This window comes from Carya illinoinensis, chromosome 8 (genome assembly GCF_018687715.1).
Source record: "Carya illinoinensis cultivar Pawnee chromosome 8, C.illinoinensisPawnee_v1, whole genome shotgun sequence".
In the NCBI taxonomy this organism is placed as follows: domain Eukaryota; kingdom Viridiplantae; phylum Streptophyta; class Magnoliopsida; order Fagales; family Juglandaceae; genus Carya; species Carya illinoinensis.
In genome coordinates, this window is record NC_056759.1 from 23360524 (window position 1) to 23374215 (window position 13692).

At 36.6% G+C, this 13692-nt stretch overlaps 1 protein-coding gene across 7 annotated transcripts in view; it reads left to right on the forward strand.

Moving 5' to 3' along the window:
• Positions 1–13692, forward strand: part of LOC122318675 (protein CHROMATIN REMODELING 20) — an 83203-nt gene that overhangs the window by 47069 nt on the left and 22442 nt on the right. For all 7 annotated transcript variants that reach the window (XM_043136237.1, XM_043136238.1, XM_043136236.1 and 4 more), the window contains 7 exons: positions 6454–6620; positions 6890–7031; positions 8628–8777; positions 8870–8925; positions 9014–9317; positions 11168–11303; positions 12786–12847. In XM_043136237.1, the coding sequence (XP_042992171.1) occupies positions 6454–6620; positions 6890–7031; positions 8628–8777; positions 8870–8925; positions 9014–9317; positions 11168–11303; positions 12786–12847 (1017 nt within the window). The remainder of the gene's footprint in view (positions 1–6453; positions 6621–6889; positions 7032–8627; positions 8778–8869; positions 8926–9013; positions 9318–11167; positions 11304–12785; positions 12848–13692) is intronic.

Here is a 13692-nt window from a genome sequence, read left to right on the forward strand (position 1 = left end):
TTATCTTAGTTTAAGTGCTTTTTCTTTTGTGAACCTAAGAATCAGAAACCTTCTGACTTTTATTGATTGGTAAATACAATGCATTACTTCACCTTCCGCCCTTTGCTTATGGGTTGAGGATACATCGTTTTGCCCAAGTACCCTTAGTAACTTAGTAATTTGCATTGTTCTGGAACACTATCTTGTTCAAATACGTAGTTTAATGCTATATGCATGTACTCCGGAAACACCACTTGTAACACCCCGCTCCCCTAGGGTTAAAAATGACGTCATTTTTAGAAAATTTAGGGGAATCAGAGTGCTACTAACTTTGCCCTTTCTTTGTCTTATGAAGCTCCATATCAAAAGATTTCTTCTTTTTTATTTTTAATGTTGGGGAACCTCTCCAAGGCATGGATGGCCCTTCGTACTCACCCCTATAGAGTAAACCCTGATCCCGTGCATTGCACCCTTGGAAGTTTTCCTATACGGAACTGGTTAAATCGCTAGCTTTGTACCAAGGGGTGTGGCCTCAAAGGATTGTTTGCACCCATGAGGTGTTGAATCTTGACCTTTGAGATGAGTGATACTCCAAGACCAAAACCTTCACCATTTGGGCCAACCCATTGGAGTTTACAAAAGATTTCATAATAATCATAACTTAAAAGCTCTGTACATGATGTAGGCCTCTGCCTCGCCTTCATGGGCTAAGTCCCATCCTGCAGCTCTGTTCTCATAAATATTCTCACTTGGGGTGGTTAAAACATAAAAACATATAGAAGAAAAATGACTTGAATACTCAATAAGTATTACATATAGTAAACAAACAAAATAAACATAGGGTTTTTGAAATATGTGCGTACTTAATACTTGTTACTAGGCATAACTCATTAAACTTGTATATTTCTTTCTTTAATGGCTGGGACACCTTAACCCCTGTGTGTAGGGTTGTGCACAGGTTCCACATCCTGTGACCACAAGGGGAACTGCTAATAATATCATAACATACTATGGTGGACCACGCTTAGGTCTGTGGCTTTTACATCTATTTATAACTTGTTTTTATTAGTAAATAAGAATTTTATTGAAAATAGGTGAATCCAAGTACACGATACGTACAAGAGACACGCCTAGGCATGACTGTCTAAAGATACAAGAAAATCATGGACGTTCATGACATTAAAGTCTATTACCATCGACCTATGGAATAAAGTGTGAAGAAAAAAAGTTCTAAGCTCGTTTGTTGTTTGTTCATGATCCTCAAAACTCCAAGCATTCCTCTCCATCTATATGCACCACCATAGTTCGGTCGTGATCGTCTTCCACATAGCTGCAATTTGAGAGTTAACTCGGATGCCTTGCCAGCTGGCCAAAAAGTCAACCCCCCTTCTTGGCATTAACCAAAAGAGTCCCACTCTCACAAAGGTATCATTCCATAAGCTCCTGGCTACATCACATTGCAATAATAGTTGATCCACAGACTCACCACTTTTCTTTCACATGTAATACCAATCCAAGACAATGAGTCAGCGTTTCCTTAGATTATCTAAGGCGAGAATCTTCCCTAACGAAGCTGTCCATAGAAAAAAAAAAGAAGCCTATTTTTTTTTTTTTTTTTTTTATGTGGTGTGTGGTGTGTTTTGGGGGGGGGGGGGGCGCTTGGTCTTCCATATGTTCATCCATGGAAATGTTCTTGTAGAGTGTGTCATAAGAGACTTATGGTTGTACAGTAAAGTTCACCTCTTGGATGGTGACCACATCATCGTATCTGCTCCTCTCTACAATTGTACACAAGATTGAAGAAATCTGTAAATGTGTCAATTTTCCAATTTTGGGCAGCTCTAAGGAAAATAATATTCCATTGGGGAGAGACACGAGAGAAATCCATAAGCTCTGCTACTGTAGCCACATTTCTTTGTGCACTGCTGTATAGTATTGGATAGGCTTCTTTCAGGATTCGACCTCCATACCATAAGTCATTCCAGAATTTAATTCTAGAGTCATCCCCAACTACAAACCGTGTTGATCAATGGAAATTGGTCCAGCCTCTTCTTATGTGTTTCCAAGGCCCCACCCATGTGGTCTCACCTCATTTGAGCACCATCCTCCCCACAATCCACCATATTTTAAATCTATGATCACCCTCCACAAAGCTCCCCTCTTCGTGATAACTCCATAACCATTTATGCAATAAAGCGTCGTTGAAAACCAACAAAGTCTGAATTCCCAACCCGCCTTCGTGTATAGGGGTACAAACCGTAGCCCATTTTACCAAATGAAACTTGAATTCTTTGTCTATTTCCCCGTGGGAAATCTCTTTGCAAATTCTCTAACCAGTGAGCCACCTTGCATGGTATTGGAAATAAAGATAAAAAGTAGTAGGCTAGTTGGATAGAGTACTTTTGATCAACATAACTCTACCACCTTTGGAAAAATAAAAAAAAGCCTTTTCCAAACCCCTTGAATAGTAATGGAGATAAGAGATCACCTTGCCTCAAACCCCTTAAACTTCTGAAGAAACCCATTGGGGTACCGTTCACCAAAATAGAGAAACGTACATTGAAGATGTAAAATTTGATCCAAGAACACCATTTTGCTCCAAGTCAACATCTCTCAAGCGTGTGAAACAGAAAATTTTAGTTTGCACGATCATAGGCCTTCTCCATGTGAAGTTTGCATAATAACCACAATTCACCCGACTTGATGTGACTCTCCAAGCATTCATTGGCGATGAACACTGAGTCAAGAATTTGCTGACCTTGTATGAATGCATTTTGAGGCTTGGATATGATCTTCTCCAATACCTCATTCAATCTATTAGCCAATACATTCGAAATGATTATGTACATACTGCTCACCAAGCTAATAGAACGAAAGTCCTTAATCTCCACCACCCCTGGCTTCTTTGGGATAAGAGAAATGAAAGTAGCATTTAGGCTTTTTTTAAACTTATCTTGTTCATGAATCTCATGGAAGAAGCTCATGATGTCATCTTTAACTACCTCCCAACATGCCTTAAAGAAGGCCATAGTGCCGTTCGGACTTGGAGCTTTGTCACCTGCCATACTTCTCACCACCTTGCGAATTTCCACCTCAAGGGGGCTCTCTAGCCAACTCGCTTCTTGCTGGGCAATCGACTAAAAAACAAGGCCATCCAGACATGGTCTCCAATAAAATTGCTCCAAAAGTAGTTGTGCATAGTAATTGGTAATGTGATATGTGATCTCAGATGGATTTGATGTAATCCATCTCTTTGTACCATCCAGCCATAATTGCATTGGTACCATGCATCTCTTATGGCCATTCTTAAATCTTCTTTCATAACTTGTCTTTGTAGAACACATAATAGCTTATCGTAATCATAAATGAAAACATATCATGATGCATGTAAAACACATTAACATGTCATTCATCATCACTTGATATGTAAAAAGGTCCTTCCAACTGAGGGCGTACATTCATAATACTTTTATAAAAGATGTAATTTACAGTACATATGCGGAAGGATATAATCACGCTACTTACCTCGTAGCACTAATCCAATATTTCCGGCTTTTAATCGATCACCTATAAAAATAGGCATGTAACTTGCGTCAATTTCTAATTAAACACATACTTCGCTATTGAAACCATAAATACATTAAATAACCTATGTTTCCCTAAAGCCTAAAATCACCATGACCCTAAAGTATCATCACTCCCCAAATAATTGATGTCCACATAATTTTTCCAAATCATTACATGATTAAACCTTAAAAATATTCCACATCCAATGTCTATTTTCTCTTGATTTTATCATAAAACTATCATCATAAATAATAAACACTACGGATCACTAACTGTGCAGGGGCATTTACGTTATTTGATTTCTAAGGGACTTAATTCTTATGTGAGGTCTTAGATTATAGACATGTTTCAACCATTGGAGAGGAAAGGAATGGTCTTACGTGGAGTAGTTGTGTGAGACGTGGGTTGTGGCTGCATTTTCTTGCAAGGAGTGATGGTGGCTGTCCAGGGTGGTAGAAACATGAAAATGAGAGAGAGAGAGGGAGGGAGGGAGGTAGCGAGAGCAAGAGGGAGAGAGAGAGGGAGAGAGAGAGGGAGAGAGAGAGAGAGAGAGAGGGTACCAACGTGGGGCAACCAAGAGGGGCTAGGCTTCCGTGGTGGTTGGCCTCTGTGGTGGTTCTCTGCTGGGTCGTCCAGCGGTTTGCGGTGGACTTAGGATGTGACGTTGCGGTGGAGAGAATTGCTACGTGAGTTGGTTGTGGGCTCTCTATGACTGCTGCAGCTTTTGTGGCTTGCTGGAGAGGTGATTGACGGCGGGGCGAGGCTGGGCAAGTGGTTCTTTCATGGTGTAGGTCATTGTACGTACATATGGCTGGGAGCCTTTATTCCAGGTAAAACAGGGGTTGTTCCTATGGGCAGCAGTGGCTTCGTTGGAGGCTGCAATTAAGGTTCTGAGCATAAGAGAGAAACGGTTTGGAGTGCGGCAGCCCTAGCACTAGGTTGAACTGAAGATTTCTCACGTAATATATGGGAAGTGCGGGTGTGGAGTATTTGTTCCGCTGGGTCGTGGGTCTTAAAATCGGATTTGGGGTCTTGGTTGGGTCCATCACACATACATGGGCCACGGACACGGGTTGGACCTATTTATGGGTTTTGGGTTGCTGCATGGGTTTTAGGGCTCCTCATTGGGTCCTATTATGGGCTTATAAATGGATTAGGCCTCTTTAAGGAACCTAATTAAACTTTTGGACTTGCCCATATTTTGATGGGCCAAATTTTTAATAAATTTCTATGGGCCTGTCTACAGCCCAAAGTAAGCTCCAACTCGTCCAATAAATATTTTCTTTTGTTAAGTAAAAGGAATTTATTAATCCATAAAATTAGGCAAAGTCCAAGTACACAAGAGGTATACAAGAGATGAACCTCATTACAAGCTAAGAGCTGTGAAAACAGCATAAATGTCATTAAAACTAATCCATTCAATACAATAGCCAAAGCCCAAAGTAACAATGTATGAAAGAAAAAATCCCTAAACCTGCCCATCAAATGCTCCCTATTATCAAAACAGCAACCATTCCTCTTGTTCCAAGTACATCACATTAAACATAAAGGCACAATCTTCCAAACAGCTGCGATTTGACGATTGCCGTTAATTCCTCTCCAACATGACAATAAATCTACCACCCTCATTGGCATTACCCATGCAATACCAAGCCTGGTAAAGATTTCATCCCATAAAGCCTTAACCACATCACAGTGAAGGAGAAGATGATCTACCGATTCTCTGTTTCTTTTACACATAAAAAGCCAATCCTTTATAAAAAGACCACACTTTCTCAGCTTAACAACAGTCAATATTTCCCCGTGGGAGGCCAGCCAGCCAAAGAAAGCAATCTTAAGAGGAACATTACTCCTCCAAATGCTCTTCCAAGGGAAAACAATGGATGAGTGGGTCGACATAACCTTCCAAAAGTCATCCTTTAAATTCAGCGCATATAACACACTGTAAAATTCAGTTATAATCCCCACCTCCCAATCCTGTACAGCTTGAATAAATCTCACAGACCATTGAAGAGAACGAGTAGAAATGTCCATGTTTTAGCATTATGTGGTGTGCGTGGGGCAGAAGCGCAATGAACGGACGTTCGAGGACAAAGAGAGATTGATGGAGGAACTTATAGCTTTCTTTTTTAGAACCCTTTCTACTTGGGCCATTGTTGTTAAATTTAATGGCCAAGATTTTCATGATTTCCTTGTTTCTATTGCTCCTACGTAGCTCGGGCATTCTTTGTACTGAACTTGGCTTTGCTTATTCTTTAATTAATTTACTTTGTTTACTTATAAAAAAAAAAAAAAAAACAGAAGAAATGTCCATGTTATCAGGCACTGACGCATCCTTATCCAATGCAATCCTATAAAGAGACGGGAAAGTGTTCTTCAAGGCAACATCACCGCACCAAATATCGTACTAGAATCCGATTCGTGTTCCCTTTCCCACCTTACATCTGAAATTGATGAAGAAATCTTCCCATCCCTTCTGGATAAATTTCCAAACTCCCATACCATATGCCCCTCTTACTTCATTTGAGCACCAACCTCCCCAAATACTCCCATATTTAACATCAACAATAAATATTTTTAGGCTTTTAAAATAATTCTTGAGCCCATTGCCAATTAAATATAGGCCCATTTGTTCCATAAATAATATATGGGCTTTAATCCAATTATTGGGCCCAATAAAAATCCTCAATTCACCATACCAAATTTTCTATTCAAAATTATCCAATAAATCTCAATTGGGCTTCTCAAAAATATTGGCCCATTAATACATAATTTAGTCCCAATAAAATTATCCCTATTCTGAACTTAGAAATGTTGAACTGGGTCATTACACCACTTTGCTTTGCTTGTATGCTTTTTAGTTAGTTGATGAAATTAGTTTTCCTTTTTGTCATATTGTTTTTTCAGGTCATAGCTTTCTTGTACACTGCTTTGAGAAGTGCTGACCTTGGATTAAGAACTGCACTCATTGTTACTCCTGTTAATGTGCTACATAATTGGCGGCAAGAGTTCATGAAGTGGAGGCCTTCAGAGTTAAAACCTCTACGTGTCTTCATGCTTGAAGATGTATCAAGGTTTAATAATCTTTCTTTGTGGTCATCTGTGGTGGGTATTGGCATTTTTGAATGACATGAATGTAATTATAGTCCTTTCTTTAAATATTATGATGTGGGAGTGTTGTGTTTTTTTTTTAGTCCAATCAGATTACTAGTAAAACAATAAAAAAAATGAAGTTTTTGCATTTTATGATACTTAAGATAGTGCCTTACTCGCAAATATATACTTACTATATCCTCCCATTGGCCACTTTGCAACTTTTCAACTCAATAATGTGTTTTGACAGGGAAAGAAGAGTGGAATTATTTGCAAAGTGGAGAGCAAAGGGTGGTGTCTTCTTGATTGGCTATACAGCCTTTCGGAACTTATCCCTTGGAAAGAATATGAAGGATCGGCACATGGCTAGAGAAATTTGTTATGCCTTGCAGGTGACGGTTATTGACGTCTTAAATTCTATCTTGCCACATTTGTCCTAAATTTGTACTTTTTTTTATTTTTTATAGATACTTGATTGTTATGTATTAATAAGAATAGGCATAGCTCAGGTACACAGGGAGTATACAAGAGATAACACTTATTTAAACAAGAGAAATAGAAATAAGGAAGTCATGAGTATCGAGGCGATTAAAATCTACAGATCTGGCCCAAGAAAATAAGGTGCTAACAAAAAGAAATCTGATCACCTAAATTTGTACTTGCCAGACTTAAAATGGATTAGGTAATATTTGGCTTCATTATTACTTATGTTGAATGTAAAGTAATTGGTTTATAATATTTAGTAGGATTGCCATTTTTCTTCTTGTTTCATTAGTATTTAACGTGCATTAATTGGGAAAAAATGATACATCATATTGATAATAATCAGTTCATCAAACCAACTAAATACCTCTGGTTTTTATAATTTTTTCCCAAAAATATTAAAGTTGAAGTAATGCACTTGATTTACCATGATATTGAGATGTACCATGAGCCACTTGGTTTATGTGCCCAATTGATTTTCCTTGTCTTTCTCCAAATAAAAAGAAAAGATAAGAAAATATCTTTGTTGGCTGTTCCTGATCACGCAAGTCTTTGTAAGAATCTTCATTTTGGTCCTTGCTAGCCTTTCTTCATGATTTATATCAATATATTATGTTCGTATATATTCTGAACCCACCTCCTTACTTTCTGCTGTTCTTTACATGCTCTCTCTATTGCATTGAAGACCGTTTCAGGGTATCTATTTTACACTTTGTGCTTTTATTATACATGTAATGGATAATATGTTCTTATACAGGCTAAATAGCAAACAAACTTATCTGGTCATCCCTGATGTATTTGGATTTTGGCTTGCTTTATTTGAGTTGACTCAAACCATTCGTTTGTTGCCTAAGAAATAGATGGTAATTTAATCTTCTTGGAAGCCAGAAAAGCTGGGATTTTGATGCTCTTCCATTGTGCATTTGGTTTGTTCAGTTACTCTACCAATTTCCAAATAATTTGACGACACCGAAGCCTTACAGCATGAGGATAGGTTCAAATCACGATAGATTTGAATTTAGGTTATTTCCACCATTTTAAACACGGTATAATGCTTTTTTCTGTCCAGCACAACAGGATTACTTCATGTTTTAGGCCTCGACTGATTACGTCAGGCTCTTATTATTACAGGCTTCTAATATTGTCATACTCCTTGTCTCATTGACAGCTGACAGCTGAAAATTACATATAAAAAAATTATTGATAACTGAAAATTCCTAGAGACTTGATTTACTTTTTGTTTAATTGTGCTCTTCAATTTTACAAGTAGATTATGGTTCATCCCTGTTGCATCATTGAATGATGAAAGTTAATTAGTAGTCATTATCTTAGAAGGCATCGTGTGTTTGTTTAAATTTCTATTAAAGAACGTTTCTTCTAGTTGAGTTTTCACGTTTAAAACATATTGTTGCTATTTGTATCAATTTCTAGCTGGTCAGCTTTTGTTTCCCAAGTGTTCTTTTATTTATTGTACAATGTGACAAAAATTGCTTTTCAATCACTAGGATGGACCGGATATTCTTGTTTGTGATGAAGCCCATATTATTAAGAATACTAGGGCTGATACAACCCAAGCCTTGAAACAAGTGAAATGCCAGAGAAGAATTGCTTTAACTGGATCACCTCTTCAGAACAATCTCATGGAATATTATTGTGTAAGTTTACAGGAAGGCCATCCATTTTCTGAGTTTTTATATATAATTGTATTATTTGTATTTCAAGCTTTCTGGAATTTTATTTGAAACAGATGGTTGATTTTGTAAGAGAGGGTTTTCTTGGAAGCAGCCATGAGTTTAGGAACCGGCAAGATTTCTTTGCCTCCATTACCCTGATTTGTGCCCTATCTTTAGTTATTACTATCTATCTTAATTACGCTTTTCCTTCTATGCAGCTTCCAAAATCCTATAGAGAATGGTCAGCATACTAATTCTACTCTTGATGATGTGAAAATTATGAACCAAAGGTCTCATATACTCTATGAACAGTTGAAAGGATTTCTCCAGAGAATGGACATGAATGTGGTGAAGGATGACCTACCACCTAAAACTGTCTTTGTAATTGCTGTAAAGCTTTCTCCTATACAAGTGAAACTATATAAGAGATTCCTTGATGTGCATGGATTCACTAAGGACAAGGTCTCTACTGAAAGGATCATAAAGAGAAGTTTTTTTGCCGGGTACCAAGCCTTAGCTCAGGTATGTTGTCCGTATGCTTACACTTGGACACATTACAGTAATAAGGTGTCAGCAAGTGTTGTTTAAAGAGTAAAATTTGATTATTTAAGCTTTCCTAATTACTTTGCTTCTTCTTCCCTTTTTTTTTTGTTAATTTGATTTCTAAACTTTACTTACACTGAGCGGTAATTACTATATTATATTGGATTACAATGTGTCCAATTGCTGGAAATTGAAATTTGATCTCTGTGCATATTATACAAGCAGCAGCTAGCTCCCGACTCCATTAACCTCATGAGTAATTTCATTAACCTCACAAGCTAGTCAATTAGCTACTTTATTTTTTCAATATTCAATATTTAATATAATTATAAATGTATTATTAATAGGTATTTATTCTTAGATTAAAATTTAATGGTGATTAGAAGGAATCATGCAAAGACGTAGTTGCGAATACTAGTAGATTTGAGAATTCTTAATTGGTTAGTTGTAAATAGCCTCAGACTGCGAAACAGAGAGCTAGCCCAGATCTACATCAAGGAATTGATAGTGATTCCCAAATATAGCAAAACAAAATGTGATACAATGAGATAGAATACAGTAAAAACAGACAGGGAATGGGTTACCTACTCTAACAGATATAACAAATCCTTTAATTCCGAAGTAAAGAATTGGAACGAAAGGCATGGATGATATTAAGAGGTTTGTATAAGTACGAGGGGTACTTGAAGGAAGAGAAGGGTGAGGGCCATGGAAACTGAAAACTTTTGGAGCACTACAGCTTTTGGATGAAAAGCTTTAATGCCTATTTACAAGAACAATGAAGACGTCCAAAGTTGCTTGAACTTTTTTGGGATTAAGCTTACGAGTCTCACCATGAAAAAGTTTGGGAGGGAGTGATTGATCATACGCTAACATGTGAAACAACAGCATCAGAGAATTAATTTGGTTTTATGGCTGGAAGGTCAATCATGCAATCTGTTCTCTTTCGTGTTCAATGGATAATATAAGCAAACCCTAGGGGTTGGCTAAAGTGGTAAGGGCCATGGTCTTTGTGGTATGCTCCCTCTAGATGGTTCAAACCTTGGGTTTAAACATTTTGTAGGGGCCACCATCGGTGGGAAGCTGATGATTCACCTGATTTGTGTGATGGGGATGCGTTACACGGATCCTGGGTTTAGCTAGGTTAAAGACATGCTGTGTTTGCATGGTCTCCGGGATTTCTCATTATAAAAAATATAAGCAATGAGTTAAAATGCCCTTTTATAGTGTACCTAGACATGTAATGTGATGGACTTATGAAAGAAAAGGGACTTTTCGTAAGTATACTAAGTCCGCCCTACATCTTTTATTTTCTTATCACAATTGATTTTCATAAAGGATTAGCATTTTAAGTCAATATCTATGAGTATTTTTTTTTTTCATGTATAGAAAGAAATGGTTGGTATTTTGAAGATTGAGGAAGGACATTGGAAAAACTTGAACGCCTATTTTTCAAAACTTTGTTCCTATGGGTGATAGCTATTGATTTCAATGGATCAAGCTTTCATGATTTTCTTCTATCTACTTCTATTTCTTAACTAGGTATTGTCTCTTGTATACGTTCTGTGTACTTGGGCTTTGCCTATTCTTTACTGTCAATAAAATTTTTGTTTGCCTACAAAAAAAAAAAAAAAGGTATTTTTTTCATGTATAATTATGAACACCCTGAAACTGTTTGATCACTCCTGAAATATTGCCATTCTTCTAAACCAATTAATGTTGGCTAGTTAAAAACATATATTCTGTGAGAGCAGAGGTCCTTGATGTATATAAAGTCTTCTGCATTGTTTATGTATATTGTTGTAATGAAAAACTTTTGTTTTTAGTAGATATGGAACCATCCTGGTATCTTGCAATTGACAAAAGAAGACAGAGACTATGTAAGGCGTGAAGTTGCTGTTGAGAATTTCCTTGTGGATGGCAGTTCTAGTGATGAAAATATAGATTATAATATGGTTCTTGAAGGTATTTATTATCCCTTCTCCTGATTCCTGTAATTCACCGGACTTGTCTATGGGTATGTGTCGAGTCCTTGACTACGATAGTTATTGGCTTACCATCTCACGTCCTCAAATTAATGCTGCAAGTTATAAGTTATTCTATACGCATAAATTCTACCACTTGCTTATCTTGGTTTGTTATATTTTTTGTCTAAAAAAATGTATATAATTGCCTGATAGATTGTGACACAATTGTACCTTTGAAAAACCTGTACATGCTTTAAGCATTCTAGTTGGGCATCAATTGTATCCTGAGGTTCATAACTTTTTATCACTTTTGGAGATTTAGCCTGCAAGTTCAACCTAATGGACACTGCAACTTTCAACCCCCCTTTTTTATGAATATCTAACTGGATTTGTTCATTGGTAGTTGGTTAGAAAGTCGTGGTTGGGTTATTTAAGTTGGGTTTGGTTAGTCACTGAACTACTGGAAAGGTTTCTGCAGGGCTATATAGAACTTAGATGATTCTCTAGAAATTAAAGATAGATGAAATAATATGTGGATGTCCTTGCGTGATTGTGTGTCTGTTTATTTTGTTTTAATTTGAAATACCTATATTTGTATTTAGCTACATAATGCTGGCACTTTGACGCTCTAGTAGTAGGATTCCTACCTGAGCCAGCACCCTCTTTTGTTATTAACAAAATTTTATCTTACTCATTCCGGAAAAAAAAAAATAAATAAAAAAAAAAAATTAAAAAAAGAAAAAAAGAAAAAAGACAGAAGAATACACCAAGGATCTTAATTTTTGCCTTGGAAATGATGACGCAGCTTTTCCAAAAAGCTTCACTCATAATTAGGTTTCCATGAGAAGTTTGTTCTCATTTGTTGTAGAACTATTCAACAAATGAAAGCAAGATCATCTTGGTATTTTATATCATTTTTGTACAAAAGATTAAATCATTGCAGGCCAACTTTGATTTTTCTGGTGTTGAGGCTCTCTCTTGCTTACAGAAAATAGAATAGTTAGGTTGGTAGCACCCATAGTTTGGCAATTCTGATGAGATTGTCTTTTTGGTTGCGTTTGTTCACTATGTTAAAGGTCTAATGCTGTGTATCAATACTGGCTATGGTGCTATGCTCGTGTATTAGTATTTTCAATTCAAAGAAAAATCATTGTTTCCCAGTTAATGGCTCCTGCTTGGCTATTCTTATCTTAATTGAGATTAGCCAACTGATATTGGCATGTCAAAAGTAAGTAAATGCTTCCGCTGCAATCGTTACAAGTTGGCATTGAAAACTTGGAATTATATTTGGCGTAATTTTGTTTGAATGCATGGGTCCATTTCTTTTTTGTTTTTGTTTGTTTTCAATACCTCAGAACTTTTTTTTTTTAATAGGATAAATACCTCAGACTTTTTTGTTTGTTTGTTTGTTTGTTTGTTTTTTTTACTTGGATCCTATGAGTAAATAGCTTGCTAATGATAACGTTTGAACTCTAAATAGAGAAGACGAAGAGTACAAATGATTATCTTCACAGCAAGAATGGCGGTGGCTTTTTGAAAGAGGTAAGAATTTGAAGAAATTTTGCTGTCGACATATATGAGGACATATTCAAAAACATTTCCTTTAGTGCTAGCAATCATTATTTTATTACCAATAGTACTATTTTTTATATCTATGAGATAATATCAAACTGAACATGTTTTTATAATTTATTAGGTGACTGCAGCCATTTTGATCTTATTTGATTTGCAGGATAGAAATTGGAATGGAATAGTTTTTTGGTTATGGATGTTTTCAATGTAGAACAATTCTATAGCCAACCGCCATTGCGTCCCCAGCGCGGCCTCTTTTATTTTTTTTCCCTGACGTGGCGTTTTATTTGATTTAATAATTTAAAAAAAAAAACACACTAGGCGGGAAATAGACTTCTGCCCCGTGAGAAGCTAAAAACGAAAATAATGAGAGAAAATCCTTTTACAAAATCTGAACAGAGAAAAATCCTTTCAAAACCAGAGGCGTCTTCTTCTTCTTCTTCACGAGCTGCGTCTTCTTCATCCTTTCAAAAAGCAACTCCTGAGTTGAGTAAAAAGCTCGTCCTTTCAAAAATCATTTCTGATGAGCATTTTTTTAAACAAAAAGAAAAAACCAGATTCCATTTGAAACTGAAGTTGGTCTTGATTAAAAGGAAAGAAGAGCAGGGAGCGAAGTAGACCACACTTGTTCTATGTATTCTGTTTGAATGGGAAAATATAAACAATAATCCCACTTTCAAGGATTTTGAAACATATTTCCCAGTATCTAATACAAAGCTAGAAAGATTGGACAGGAAAATTAGTAGCTGCAGAAGTAGATAATCTCACTTGAGCAGTGCAAAGGGCCTTGCATTTGTTTTCTTTAAATAAAAAAA